Source organism: Dendropsophus ebraccatus, chromosome 3 (assembly GCF_027789765.1).
Source record: "Dendropsophus ebraccatus isolate aDenEbr1 chromosome 3, aDenEbr1.pat, whole genome shotgun sequence".
Classification (NCBI taxonomy): Eukaryota; Metazoa; Chordata; class Amphibia; order Anura; family Hylidae; genus Dendropsophus; species Dendropsophus ebraccatus.
In genome coordinates this window covers 119,559,566-119,571,909 of record NC_091456.1, presented here as the reverse complement: position 1 = coordinate 119,571,909, position 12,344 = coordinate 119,559,566, and the positions used below count along the sequence as shown (strand labels likewise).

The following is a 12,344-nucleotide window of genomic DNA, read 5'->3' as shown; positions in this document are numbered from 1 at the left end:
CGCTCAGCCAATCACAGGCCGGGACCGCCGCGGCCTATCAGCTGACAGGCCGCTGTGAAGCTAGAGCGCATGCGGGACCCCGGGAGAAGCGGACGGCAGGAGCAGCCCTGGAACGTGGATGGGTAATGTATATCGTTAGTCGCCGGCCACGCACCGCTATTACACACAATTCGGCCAATTCGGCCGATTATCGTTCCGTGTAATAGTACCCTTAGGGCCCTATTTCACCAACAGATCTGACAACAGATTATCTGCCAAAGATTTGAAGCCAAACCCAGGAACAGACTATAATCAGAGAACAGGTCATAAAGGAAAGACTGGATTTCTCCTCTTTTCAAATCAATTCCTGGATTCACACTGACATTGTCATTTTAATCCCCGCCCATTATTATAACGGGACTATATTGCAGATTACATCTTCCCATTATAGCAGCAGTGAAGTAGAATAGAAGTAAAATAGATTTCTCTGCAATTAAGTAGACTGAAGCCTGACTCCTGAATGCTTATAGAAATGTTGTTTAATATTTAATTGCATAAAATTGGAGAAATAAAAAAAAAATACTCAAATTCTAGAAATTGATTTCCATAAATAATGAGTAAAAAATGTTTATCTGACGGAAGTGTCCCTTTAATCCCCTCACTACAGCCTGGCTAGAAAGCTGCGAGGCAGGACCCCTGAACCCACTCTACACCCCTAATGTTCCCATGGCATACTGTTTTTGAGCCTAAAATGTTAAAGGGGAACTTCAGCGAACCCAATTAAAAATAAAATGCACATAAGGAGTTTGGTAGGGTAATCACTGCTTCTGTATGTACCAAATCCTTGACCATGTGCTTTAAAGAAGAACTCCACATAAGGAAAACTTGTTTATTAAAAGTTATATACATGTGTCTATATAATGTATTACCATACCTGTACGGTTCTGCCACACTGGTAGCTGATAGAAATCCAGGAAGTGAGGAAAAATGGCCTCTGTGCCAATTCACATTTGTCTCCTAATTTGGGAGCAGAAGACAATATTCCATGCCTCTGTCTCACATTGCTGAGGACAGGCTGATGATGCAGACAGGGGGCAGGGCGTGATGTCACAGAAGTCTTGGCTGGACCCCCCAATCCCCTGAGTGATCGACCATTTCTGACTGGCCAGAAGCAGCTGCTGCACTAATTAAACTGTTTGTGATGGGTGGGGGACTGTGATGAACAGCTGAGGGAAAGCATTGCATTATGGAAACTGCTCAACCAGGAAGGACAGAAACACAATACAGAAAAAACAAAAAAAACAAATAGATTTTTGGTAGTTTCAAAACTGGGATAGATATGTAAGTAATGCGTTATGCTTCTGCAGAAGTTTCATTTCTTTTAACCTCTAACTGGAGTTCCCCTTTAAAACATCCATCTCTTGCAAGGCCCAAGAGACAAATTATAAGCTTCAGACTAGATGGTATCGGGTGCCGACCGTTCTCCGTAAGATGTTTCCGACATTCTCTGACATTTGTTGGAGATGTGGAGTGGACAAACGGTCCCTCACACATATTTTGTGGAAATGTCCGTCGATTTATGATTTTTAGAGTGATAGACCTTATTCATAAACTTATGGGTTCACTTCTGAATCATGACCCTGCTCCTTTACTACTATCTCGTGAGGAGTGGCTGCTTCTACTTGGTAGTGCACTCCACCCATCCCACCCAGTTGTGGAATTACTTTTACCAGTATAAGAGGGGTCTTGCATGCCCAGAGCATAGGCTTAATATACTGTATGCCATGGAGAGTACAGTGTAGGTCCATTCCGGCATGAACCAAGAGACTCATCATTTTTATGGAGATTTTTTTTAGCAGTTGGGGGCTGCTTTTAGTGATTTTCATATCTGTATTAGGTCTGTATCTTGCCATTGCAGTGAGCTGTTGCATTTCTCAGTGTTTTTGTGTATTTGCAACTTCAGCCATAGAAACGTGCTCCTGCCTAGTGTGAATAGTGTTCTAGAAGAGCTGACAAATTTTGTCTTTCTTACTATCTGTAATACTCTTACCGGAGAGAAAGCTGTCAAAGTCTCTCTTAAAGGGGTATTCCCCCCAAAATTATTTTTGCATTAATACATTGCCCACCCGTAGCTTTCCATCTTTCCAATATAAATTTATTACAGATTCTGCACAGTTCTGCTGTTATCTAGGTGCCCCCACCCCCACGGATTGCAAAGAATCATCAGCTCTCAGTCCACTCCGACACCGCTCCCTGCTCCTGGCCCCGACCCTCCGAGACGGCATCACGTGTCCTCCATCTCTTCAATGGGCTGGGTTAGCGCTTCTAACCCAGTCCACTGAAGTGAGGGAGGACAGTGAGACGCTGCAGCTGTCTGCCTCTCTGACAGCAGCACCGCCCACTGTGTGCCCCTCGCCCTGGAGGTCACCAGCTCTATGTAACCTCCCCACCCTGAGCGTACCCACAGTCTGTGCCCCCCGTCTCCCGGTGGCCACTGGCAGCCTCCGATAAGTGCAACTGTGTAGCGGCGCCCCCCACAGAGATCACCCATATCATGCATCTCCCTCCCCCCACACTGTGTGCACAACCCCTTCACTCCTCCGCTCTCCATCAGGCTGTGCATTTACCCCCGCTCACCCGGTGGCTGCCCGCAGCGCTCCTGTGCCTGCAGCCCCAACTGTGTGACGGCCCCAGCCCCCTCATCCGCGGCCGCCCGCAGCCTGCTCACCCCTGGACGCCCGCAGCCCTCTCACCTGCGGCCGCCCGCAGCCCTCTCATCCGCGGCCGCCCACAGCCCTCTCAACTGCGGCCGCCCGCAACCCTCTCACCCGCGGCCGCCCGCAGCCCTCTCACCCGCGGCCGCCCGCAGCCCTCTCACCCGCGGCCGCCCGCAGCCGTCTCATCCGCGGCCGCCCGCAGCCCTCTCCCCGGGCCGCCCGCAGCTCTCTCCCCGCGGCCGCCCGCAGCCCTTTCACCCGCGGCGGTCCGCAGCCGTCTCATCCGCGGCCGCCCGCAGCCCTCTCACCTGCGGCCGCCCGCAGCCCTCTCCCCGGGCCGCCCACAGCTCTCTCCCCGCGGCCGCCCGCAGCCCTTTCACCCGCGGCCGCCCGCAGCCCTCTCACCTGCGGCCGCCTGCAGCCTTCTCACCCCTGGACATCTCAGCTCTGCTACATTGTTTTCCCTATCTCAGCTTTGCTACATCGTTCTCACTATCTCAGCTCTGCTACATCCTCATCACATCTCAGCTCTGCTACATCGTTCTCACTATCTCAGCTCTGCTACATCGTTCTCACTATCTCAGCTCTGCTACATCGTTCTCACTATCTCAGCGCTGCTACATCCCCGTCACATCTCAGCTCTGCTACATCGTTCTCACTATCTCAGCTCTGCTACATCGTTCTCACTATCTCAGCTCTGCTACATCCTCATCACATCTCAGCTCTGCTACATCGTTCTCACTATCTCAGCTCTGCTACATCGTTCTCACTATCTCAGCGCTGCTACATCCCCGTCACATCTCAGCTCTGCTACATCGTTCTCACTATCTCAGCTCTGCTACATCCCCATCACATCTCAGCTTTGCTACATCGTTCTCACTATCTCAGCTCTGCTACATCATTCTCACTATCTCAGCTCTGCTACATCGTTCTCACTATCTCAGCTCTGCTACATCCCCATCTCATCTCAGCTACATCGTTCTCACTATCTCAGCTCTGCTACATCCCCATCACATCTCAGCTCTGCTACATCATTCCCACTATCTCAGTTCTGCTACATCCTCATCACATCTCAGCTCTGCTACATCGTTTTCCCTATCTCAGCTCTGCTACATCCACATCTCAGCTCTGCTACATCGTTCTCACTATCTCAGCTCTGCTACATCGTTCTCACTATCTCAGCTCTGGTACATCGTTCTCACTATCTCAGCTCTGCTACATCGTTCTCACTATCTCAGCTCTGCTACATCCCAATCACATCTCAGCTCTGCTACATCGTTCTCACTATCTCAGCTCCGCTGCATCCCCATCACATCTCAGCTCTGCTACATCGTTCTCACTATCTCAGCTCTGCTACATCCCCATCACATCTCAGCTCTGCTACATCCCCATCACATCTCAGCTCTGCTACATCGTTTTCACTATCTCAGCTCTGCTACATCCCCTTCACATCTCAGCTCTGCTACATCCCCATTACATCTCTGCTCTGCTACATCGTTCTCACTATCTCAGTTCTGCTACATCCTCATCACATCTCAGCTCTGCTACATCGTTTTCACTATCTCAGCTCTGCTACATCGTTCTCACTATCTCAGCTCTGCTACATCCCATCACATCTCAGCTCTGCTACATCCCCATTACATCTCAGCTCTGCTACCTCGTTCTCACTATCTCAGCTCTGCTACATCCCCATCACATCTCAGCTCTGCCACAACGTTCTCACTATCTCAGCTCTGCTACATCGTTCTCACTATCTCAGCTCTGCTACATCGTTCTCACTATCTCAGCTCTGCTACATCGTTTTCACTATCTCAGCTCTGCTACATCGTTTTCACTATCTCAGCTCTGCTACATCGTGCTCACTATCTCAGCTCTGCTACATCCCCATTACATCTCAGCTCTGCTACATGGCCATCACCTTCTCAACTCTGGTACATCATCATCATTATCATCATCAGGCATAAGCATTGCATGATGGGAAATGTAGTTTCCTATCTTGGATATAGACCATCTTTTAGAAAAACTTGTAACTCAGGAACGGAAGCAGCTAGAAAGACGGGAGACGGCTCAAAATTCTCAGGGGGACTTCGTGAGTAAGACTAGCTAGGTTTGGAGGCATTTCATTTTTTTAGCTCTTGGGGGGGAATACCCCTTTATGTTTTCTATTCATGGCGGCATGCTCTGTGATTCCTAGATTATGGAAAACCACCCAATCGCCTTCTATACCTACTTGGCTCTCTGACTTTTCCAATATATGCAGAATGGAGGAATTGGTGGTCGATTCCAAGAAACAATTGGCAAAATATACTAAACCTTGGTTCCGATGGATGATATTTGTTGCTTCAGAGGAATATAAGCAACTTCTCTGCTCTAGAGATGATATTTATGACCGTCGTCTACTTAGCAACCATACTCCTGAACTGGGATGCCATGTTCTAAATTAATAGAGTGATATATTTTATTTACCTAGTGGTCAAGACAGCAGACACTTCTTGCGTTTTCTTTTATTGTGTATTTCATTTACCTATGGCTTAACTTTGTTCTTTGGTTCTTATTCTGATAGTCTTGCTCTGATTACAATGCCCTGGCATTGTCATTTTCTACAAAGGTTTATTGCTACTGAATGGACGGATGGAGAGGCCTGTATAAGTGGTTTTTACGACTTTGAGTATTGCACTTTCCCAGATCCCTTTCCCATCCATTTCCTTCCCATCCTTATTATTATTTGTATTTGATATTTGCTCCATATCATGAGCCTGTTTTACATGTCGCCTTTTTTCGGGTACTGAAAACTTTAATAAAAATTGAATATGAAAAAAAAAAAAGTACAAAAAGCATATAGGTGCACTCACTGATCCCCCACCAATTTATTAACACTTTCCCCACTTGTCTACACTGCTTCTAGTCCCAGATTCAAACTTTTACAAATTATTTTAGTTTTACACCATGGCACCCGGCTGGGAAACATCTCCTAACATGCTCTGCACCTTAGAACCAACTGCCAGGTACCGGTCCCTGTCTTTTTGTATCTGCTCACCACTTGCTTAATCTGATTCTGCTTTGAACAGTAAACACAGTGGGGGAGATTTATGAAAGGGTGTAAATATACACTTGGTGTAAACTGCCCACAGCAACCAATCACAGCTCCTCATACTTTACCAGAGCTGAAAGCTAAGCTGTGATTGGTTGCTGTGGGCAGTTTACACCAGGTGTATATTTACACCCTTTCATAAATCTCCCCCAGTATCTATCTATCTATCTATCTATCTATCTATCTATCTACATAGATAGATTAGAGAAGGAGAGAGAGAGCGATGAAAACAGAAAGATGAAACAACAGTGTCTTCTCTTTCCCTATACTACTCAGGAGAGGCTGTTGTTTCCCCACCCGTGGGGTTACAGATGAGCCATTACAACTTGCCTGGCAACAGAAGAGGGAGAGATCATGTGACCTTTGTCTAATATGGGGGAGGGGAGGACAAAGGAGTCAAAACAAAGTGGACCAGGAAGTAAAGATTTTCAGCAGCTTCAGGGTGTGAGTCAAGATGCGCTGCAGACAAACGGATCAATTCATGTAACAGAAACCCATTACAAACAAGCTTAGATTATGGGTGGAGGCAGGGGCGTAACTAGAAATGGCTGGGCCCCATAGCAAACTTTTGATTGGGCCCCCCCGCCCCCAGTATCAGTCAGTATTACCCCACATACTGACTAATACCGCCACTGCTAATGAATTAAACTCACTGTACAAAGACCAATATCACCTCATACAGTGACCTTATAGCAGCAGATATCAGGTCTACACCATAAGTGATTGCAGTGCAGTTACAGCCAATGACTCACAGGGGGTGTCTTCTCCAATCAGAGCTGCTCTTTGACTCTTCCTCTCCATCCGGCCCGGGCCATCATGACGACTTCTCTCAGTCACAAGTCATCTCCGTAAGATCTGCCAGACAAACATTTTAGGCTCTTCACTCATGCACCATCATTATCCTTCATATTTATACTGCCTCATCTGTGCCCTCATATAGGGGTTAGTTCTGTATCCATATAGTAGTTAGACCCTTCTGTGCCCCTGTATAGTAGTCTGACCCCATTCCGTGGATCTCTATAGTAGTTAGGCCTCCCTGTGCAGCTCCCATGTAGTAATAGGCCCCTCGATGCAGTCACCATATAGTAAGGCCAGCCCCATTTTTGCCTATATGTACTAACTATATACCACTCAAAGCAGCCCATCTATAGGTCCTCCGTGTCCATCTATGTGTCCTAAGTTTAGCCCACCCTTTGTGCAGCCTCTGTAATATAGGCCCCTCTGTAGTATAGCCCCTCTTTGTAATAATGCCCCTCGTAATAAAGCCTCCCCTGTAGTATACCCCCTCTTGGTAATAAAGCGCCCCCCGTAGTATAGCCCCCCTTTGAATTAAAGCCCCCCTTGAAATAAAGCCCCCTGTAGTATAGCTCCCCCTTTGAAATAAATACCACCCTGTAGTATAGTCCCCCCCTGTAGTATAGCCTCCCCCCTGTAGTATAGCTCCCCCCTGTAGTATAGCTCTTCCCTGTAGTATAACCCCCATGTAGTATAGACTCCCCCTGTAGTATAGACTCCCCCCTGTAGTATAGCTCCCCCCTGTAGTATAGCTCTCCCCTGAAGTATAGCTCCCCCCTGTAGTATAGCTCCCCCCTGTAGTATAGCTCCACCCTGTAGTATAGTCCCCCCCTGTAGTATAGCCTCCCCCCTGTAGTATAGCTCTCCCCTGTAGTATAGCTCCTTCCTGTAGTATAACCCCCATGTAGTATAGACTCCCCCTGTAGTATAGACTCCCCCCTGTAGTATAGCTCCCCCCTGTAGTATAGCTCTCCCCTGAAGTATAGCTCCCCCCTGTAGTATAGCTCCCCCCTGTAGTATAGCTCCACCCTGTAGTATAGCTCTCCCCTGTAGTATAGCTCCCCCCTGTATTATAGCTCTCCCCTGTAGTATAACCCCCCTGTAGTATAGTCCCCCCTGTAGTATAGCTCTCCCCTGTAGTATAGTCCCCCCTGTAGTATAGCTCTCCCATGTAGTATAGATCCCCCCTGTAGTATAACCCCCATGTAGCATAGCCTCCCCTCTCCCAGTGAAAGTATTGAAAAAAAAAACAAAAAAACAACTTACCTCTCACCGGATCCCAGCAGCTTCCAGTGGCGCCCTCTGCCAGCGCCCGGAAGTCACCTGGTGCGACATTCCCTCTAGCTGTACGTGCGTCTTAAAGGCGAACGCACAGTTAAAGGTCACGCTTGCCCAGGGATCTGGCATTTGAATGCCAGATCCCCGGGAAGGCTCCCCTTCAGTCCGGCTCAGGCGGCGCTACACAGACACTGGAGCTGTGTACATCGCAGCTGTGTGCGCTCACCAGGAGCACTCACAGTGAAGGAGCAGCACCCGGTCGGCCCGCTCGGCCGCCGGGTGCTAAAAAGGATATCCGGGGGCCCGGGTCTGGTCTATTACAGGATCGGTCCCCGGGCCCCCTGACGCAGCGGGCCCCGTAGCAACGGCTACCGTTGCTACAGCGGTACTTCCGCCACTGGGTGGAGGATTGAACAAGGTTAAATCGTTCCCCTTTAAATAAAGATTCTGACATGGGATATGGAAATATCATAACATTTAATAAGTCATACACAATGTAGCCATTTAACCATATTAGAAATGAGTAAGTGCAATCCACAGTGCAATAAAGGCTTATACTGAAAGTTAACAGCTAGAAATACTTTTGTTTTTTTATTGCAATTTCTCCATAATTAAGGCCTCCAATTACCTCCTAGGGCCGATGTGGTGCTGTTTTTGGAAGAAAGCACCTAAGTTTTTCTAAGTCTGGATATCTCTTTAAACATTACAGAAAGGGTTTCTTCTGTTTTTCTGTTTAGCTTTATTACATAGAAAAATACATCAAACTGGAAACATATAGAGGTATGAACCCAGTGTAAAGCTGTACCTAACCCTCCCTTGCCTTTCTTTACATAAAATTGCTTATGCAGCCGGGCTTCTTCAAACAGCAAAGATTAGTATGGCTGTGTCAATGTTATCAGCTGAAAACGGAGGCAGAAACGATATATAGAATTATAATTATTAAAGTGTACATGACACAGCCATTGCCGGATCAACTGTGAATTCTAATCTTCGTCCGGAAGTTCTTGTATCCATGGCTACGAACAGGCAGAGACCATCTGTAGGGCCCCCATTCTGATCCAATGAGAGTCGTGCACATTACGTTCTTGCAGTGTTCGTAGCCATGGATAACCAAACTTCCAGGCGAACAGTGGAATTTACCATTGATCAAGCAGCAGCCGTGATGACAAGTACACCTTAAGGGTACCTTCAGACGTACCAGATTCGCAGCGGATTTCGCTGCGAGTTTGCAGCGAAATCAGCTAAGAATCCAGGTAGTGTGAAGGTCTATGGGGTTACATATCAGCAGTGAAATTTTCATTCTGCTACAGCATTGTAACCCGGCCCCTTTAACCCGCCGCCACCCGCTGCTCGGTGCCGTGGCTGTGTGTGAGGCTCCCGCTGCTATCAGCTAATCAGTGCTAATGGGGACCGCCGGGTGCCTCACACTCAGCCGCAGCGCAGAGCAGGTAATGTATGTTGCGGTCCAGAGGCTGCAGGATGCGGGGTGTGTGTGTGTTAAAGGGGGCAGGTCACATACTGGCAGCGAAATGAAAATTCCGCTGCGGGTATGTGACCCATTCAACTTCACTGTACCACTGTGAATCCGGTACGTGTGAAGCTACCCTCAGCCTATGTTCCTACTAAGTACTTTAGCATGAACATTAAAACGGCCATGGTTTTGCTTGGTACGTTGTGTGGACATAGCCTAATATTTAAATTAAATATTGTCATCTACACATTCTAATTCAGAACTTGGTAGACATCTACCGTAAAAAGTTCAAGCACAGTGTGGTTGTGGAGAACAAAACACCCTTAGGCATATGAAGATTGTTTTCCAGTAGAAAAGTCTGTAAAAACCAAAACACAGAAGCTCCTCAGAGATATACTGGAGTTTCCTGTCCAGTAAGCAGTCTGTAGGTGGAGGACGGCATGGTTTTTATGTGGATCTGCATGGAAATGTATGTGATTAGAACTCATAAAACATTAAATAAACTGTAAGTTATCTAACAAGTTCTTACCTTCCCTGTAGCATCCAACAGTGTCTGTATAATTTTCTCATGGGCTGTGGCTACCACACTTTGTCCATTTATTTCAATGATTCGATGTCCCACTCTGATACCTCCTCGTTCCGCAATGCCTCCACGTACAAGGCTACAGATCTGTGTGAGCAGATATGATTAATACAAAACACTTTTTTTTAACCAACGTGCTTGTTCTTAAAGCAACTCTGTATCCACCAACCCACCCCACCAAATTGCTAGTACCATCCGTTTGATGAGACCTGGGGCAAAGACATTCTAGGCCACCCTAGTTTGACTTGCCTGCTACAGATTAATAGATAATTTTTTTGTTCTAACCAAGGCACCAGGCACATTTTAAAAGACATGACTGCTAAGGATTTACTCTCATCAAACAGATGGTACTAGCAGTTTGGTGGGGTGGGTTTGTGGATACAGAGTCGCTTTATAAGCTGCTTCATACTTACTACTCCATCATCCACACAGAAGCCTAGTTGGTAAGTAGTATCTGGCCTCTGAATAATGGCTGTAATGACAGGGGGGCAACGTACAATGCTTAGAATCACCTCAGATTGACTTTTCAGGTCCTAAAAAAATAAATAAATGTGGGTATAAAAGTGAATTCCCAACTTATCTTATCAACCACGTGTAGCATTCTACAAACCCATTCTGTCCCAACTAAAACAGGTCTAGGGTACCTTCAAGTAGTAGTACGAGGCCTGTTGAAGAATGGGAACGCTACTCTTTTCTATGTTTCTTTATTGTAACTTTTTGTGTGTAGTGTAGTGTTTTTTCATTTTACTTTAGGGGGGAATGAAAAGAACGTTTCTTTATTGCATTATGAATGAGCACTACCGAGAAGACTCACACAGGTCTCGCACAGGTTAAATGCCTTACCAGATTGACTCATGGCATGGAGAGGCAGTGCCTGGCTGCTTTCTGGACCTTTGATTTGGACAAATATAGTTACACTACATATTCACACATTTACATACCCCCTATAAATTCAGAACCCCTGTAAAAATAAAATGGCCCACAGCTGTGGAGATTCAAACTGTTTCCCTGCTCCCAGCATAATATAGATACACCATGACTGCAGGGAAACAGTCCAGGACAGGCATTCAATTACCATGTCGTCCGTGTTTCACTGAGCAAACACAGACTGTGTAATTGCCGCTGTATGGATGTGTGAGAAAATCTGCAAACGATCTCAAAAACAAGTATTTGTAACGATTTATCGTCTCGTGTAAACAACAATAGTTTAAAAAAACAAATCACCTACAAGTTGTTAAAGAAGAAGTCCCCTCAAAAGTTATACAAATCACCAATATACACTTATTATGGGAAATGCTTATAAAGTGCTTTTTTCCCAGCACTTACTACTGCATCAAGGCTTCACTTCGTGGATAAAAATTTTCGCCGGACTTCTACTTTAAATGATTAATTGAACGATTTATCACTTTGTCTGAACACATCATTACTCTCCAACTCATCATCTGGCTCCTTCCCTTCAGAGACTTGTGTGGAGTATTTCTGTACTCGGGGGAAATATCTCTACGCACTTAGCAGGGCTGTAAACTGCAGCTCTAACTCAGACTCCTGAACTTTATCAGGACCAACTCCGACTTCTTCATAAATGGCCAGTCAAACACTAGGAGACTTATTTGTCCAACTAGTGTAAAGTAGATCTGGCTCAGAAGCTTCTGCCTAATGTCTTCTATGATCCTGGGGGGACTTCTGAGTGAATAAGTTACATAGTTAATCTGATTGGTTGCTAGAGGCAACTAAGACAATTCTACTTTACACCTTTTGATAAGTCTTCCCCTATGTATATCCCTGGAAATGCAAATCTAGTTTTTTCTTCTTCCAGCCCAATCGGCTTTGCGCACAGACTCCATTCAAACTGTGTTTTAAAGTCCTCGGCGGTGAGAGGTGTGCTAAGTATTTTTAGTTTCGATCTGATTTGTCGTTTTTAAGAAATTCATGTGTAACCCTTTAAGGACGGTGCCAGTTTTCATTTTTGCGCTTTGGTTTTTTTTCTCGTATTTAAAAGGCTATAGTGCTTGCATATTTTCACCTACAGACCCACATGAGCCCTAATATTTTACTAAACAAATTATAGTTTGCAATTACAGACTTAATTTTTCCATAAAATATGCTGGAAAGATCTGGGTTAAAGCAGCTCTTAAAGGGACAGTATCAAAGAATTCTTAAACGGACAGTACATAAGTTGCTCTTTCAGGGGCGGTAGATAAGACGCTATTAAAGAGACTGTACATAACTTACTATTAAAATGGACAGTACCAAAGTCACTCTTAAAGGGACGGCATCAAATTTGCTATTAAAGGGGAAGTACATACGTCTCTCTTTAAGGGTTGGCACCAAAGTCGCTCTTTAAGAGAAGGTATCAAGGGTTAAAGTTTCTCTTAATGGGAAGTCACTGTTAAAGAGGCGCTCTTTTCAAGCACTGTATGTATTTCCCTG

General features: G+C 46.0%; 1 protein-coding gene across 5 annotated transcripts in view; it reads right to left on the bottom strand.

Annotated features, from left to right (window-relative positions):
* Positions 1 to 8,340: 8,340 nt before the first annotated feature.
* The window catches only part of APBA3 (amyloid beta precursor protein binding family A member 3), a 189,119-nt gene continuing 185,115 nt past the window's right edge, over positions 8,341 to 12,344 (bottom strand). For 4 of the 5 annotated variants that reach the window (XM_069962572.1, XM_069962573.1, XM_069962575.1 and 1 more), the window contains 3 exons: positions 10,328 to 10,447; positions 9,861 to 10,001; positions 8,341 to 9,788 (listed from right to left, as the gene is read on the bottom strand). In XM_069962572.1, coding sequence (XP_069818673.1) covers positions 9,717 to 9,788; positions 9,861 to 10,001; positions 10,328 to 10,447 — 333 coding nt within the window. In that variant the 3' untranslated portion in view covers positions 8,341 to 9,716. Of the gene's footprint in view, positions 9,789 to 9,860; positions 10,002 to 10,327; positions 10,448 to 12,344 lie in introns of those variants that run through there. The other variant, XM_069962574.1, reaches the window with a different exon arrangement.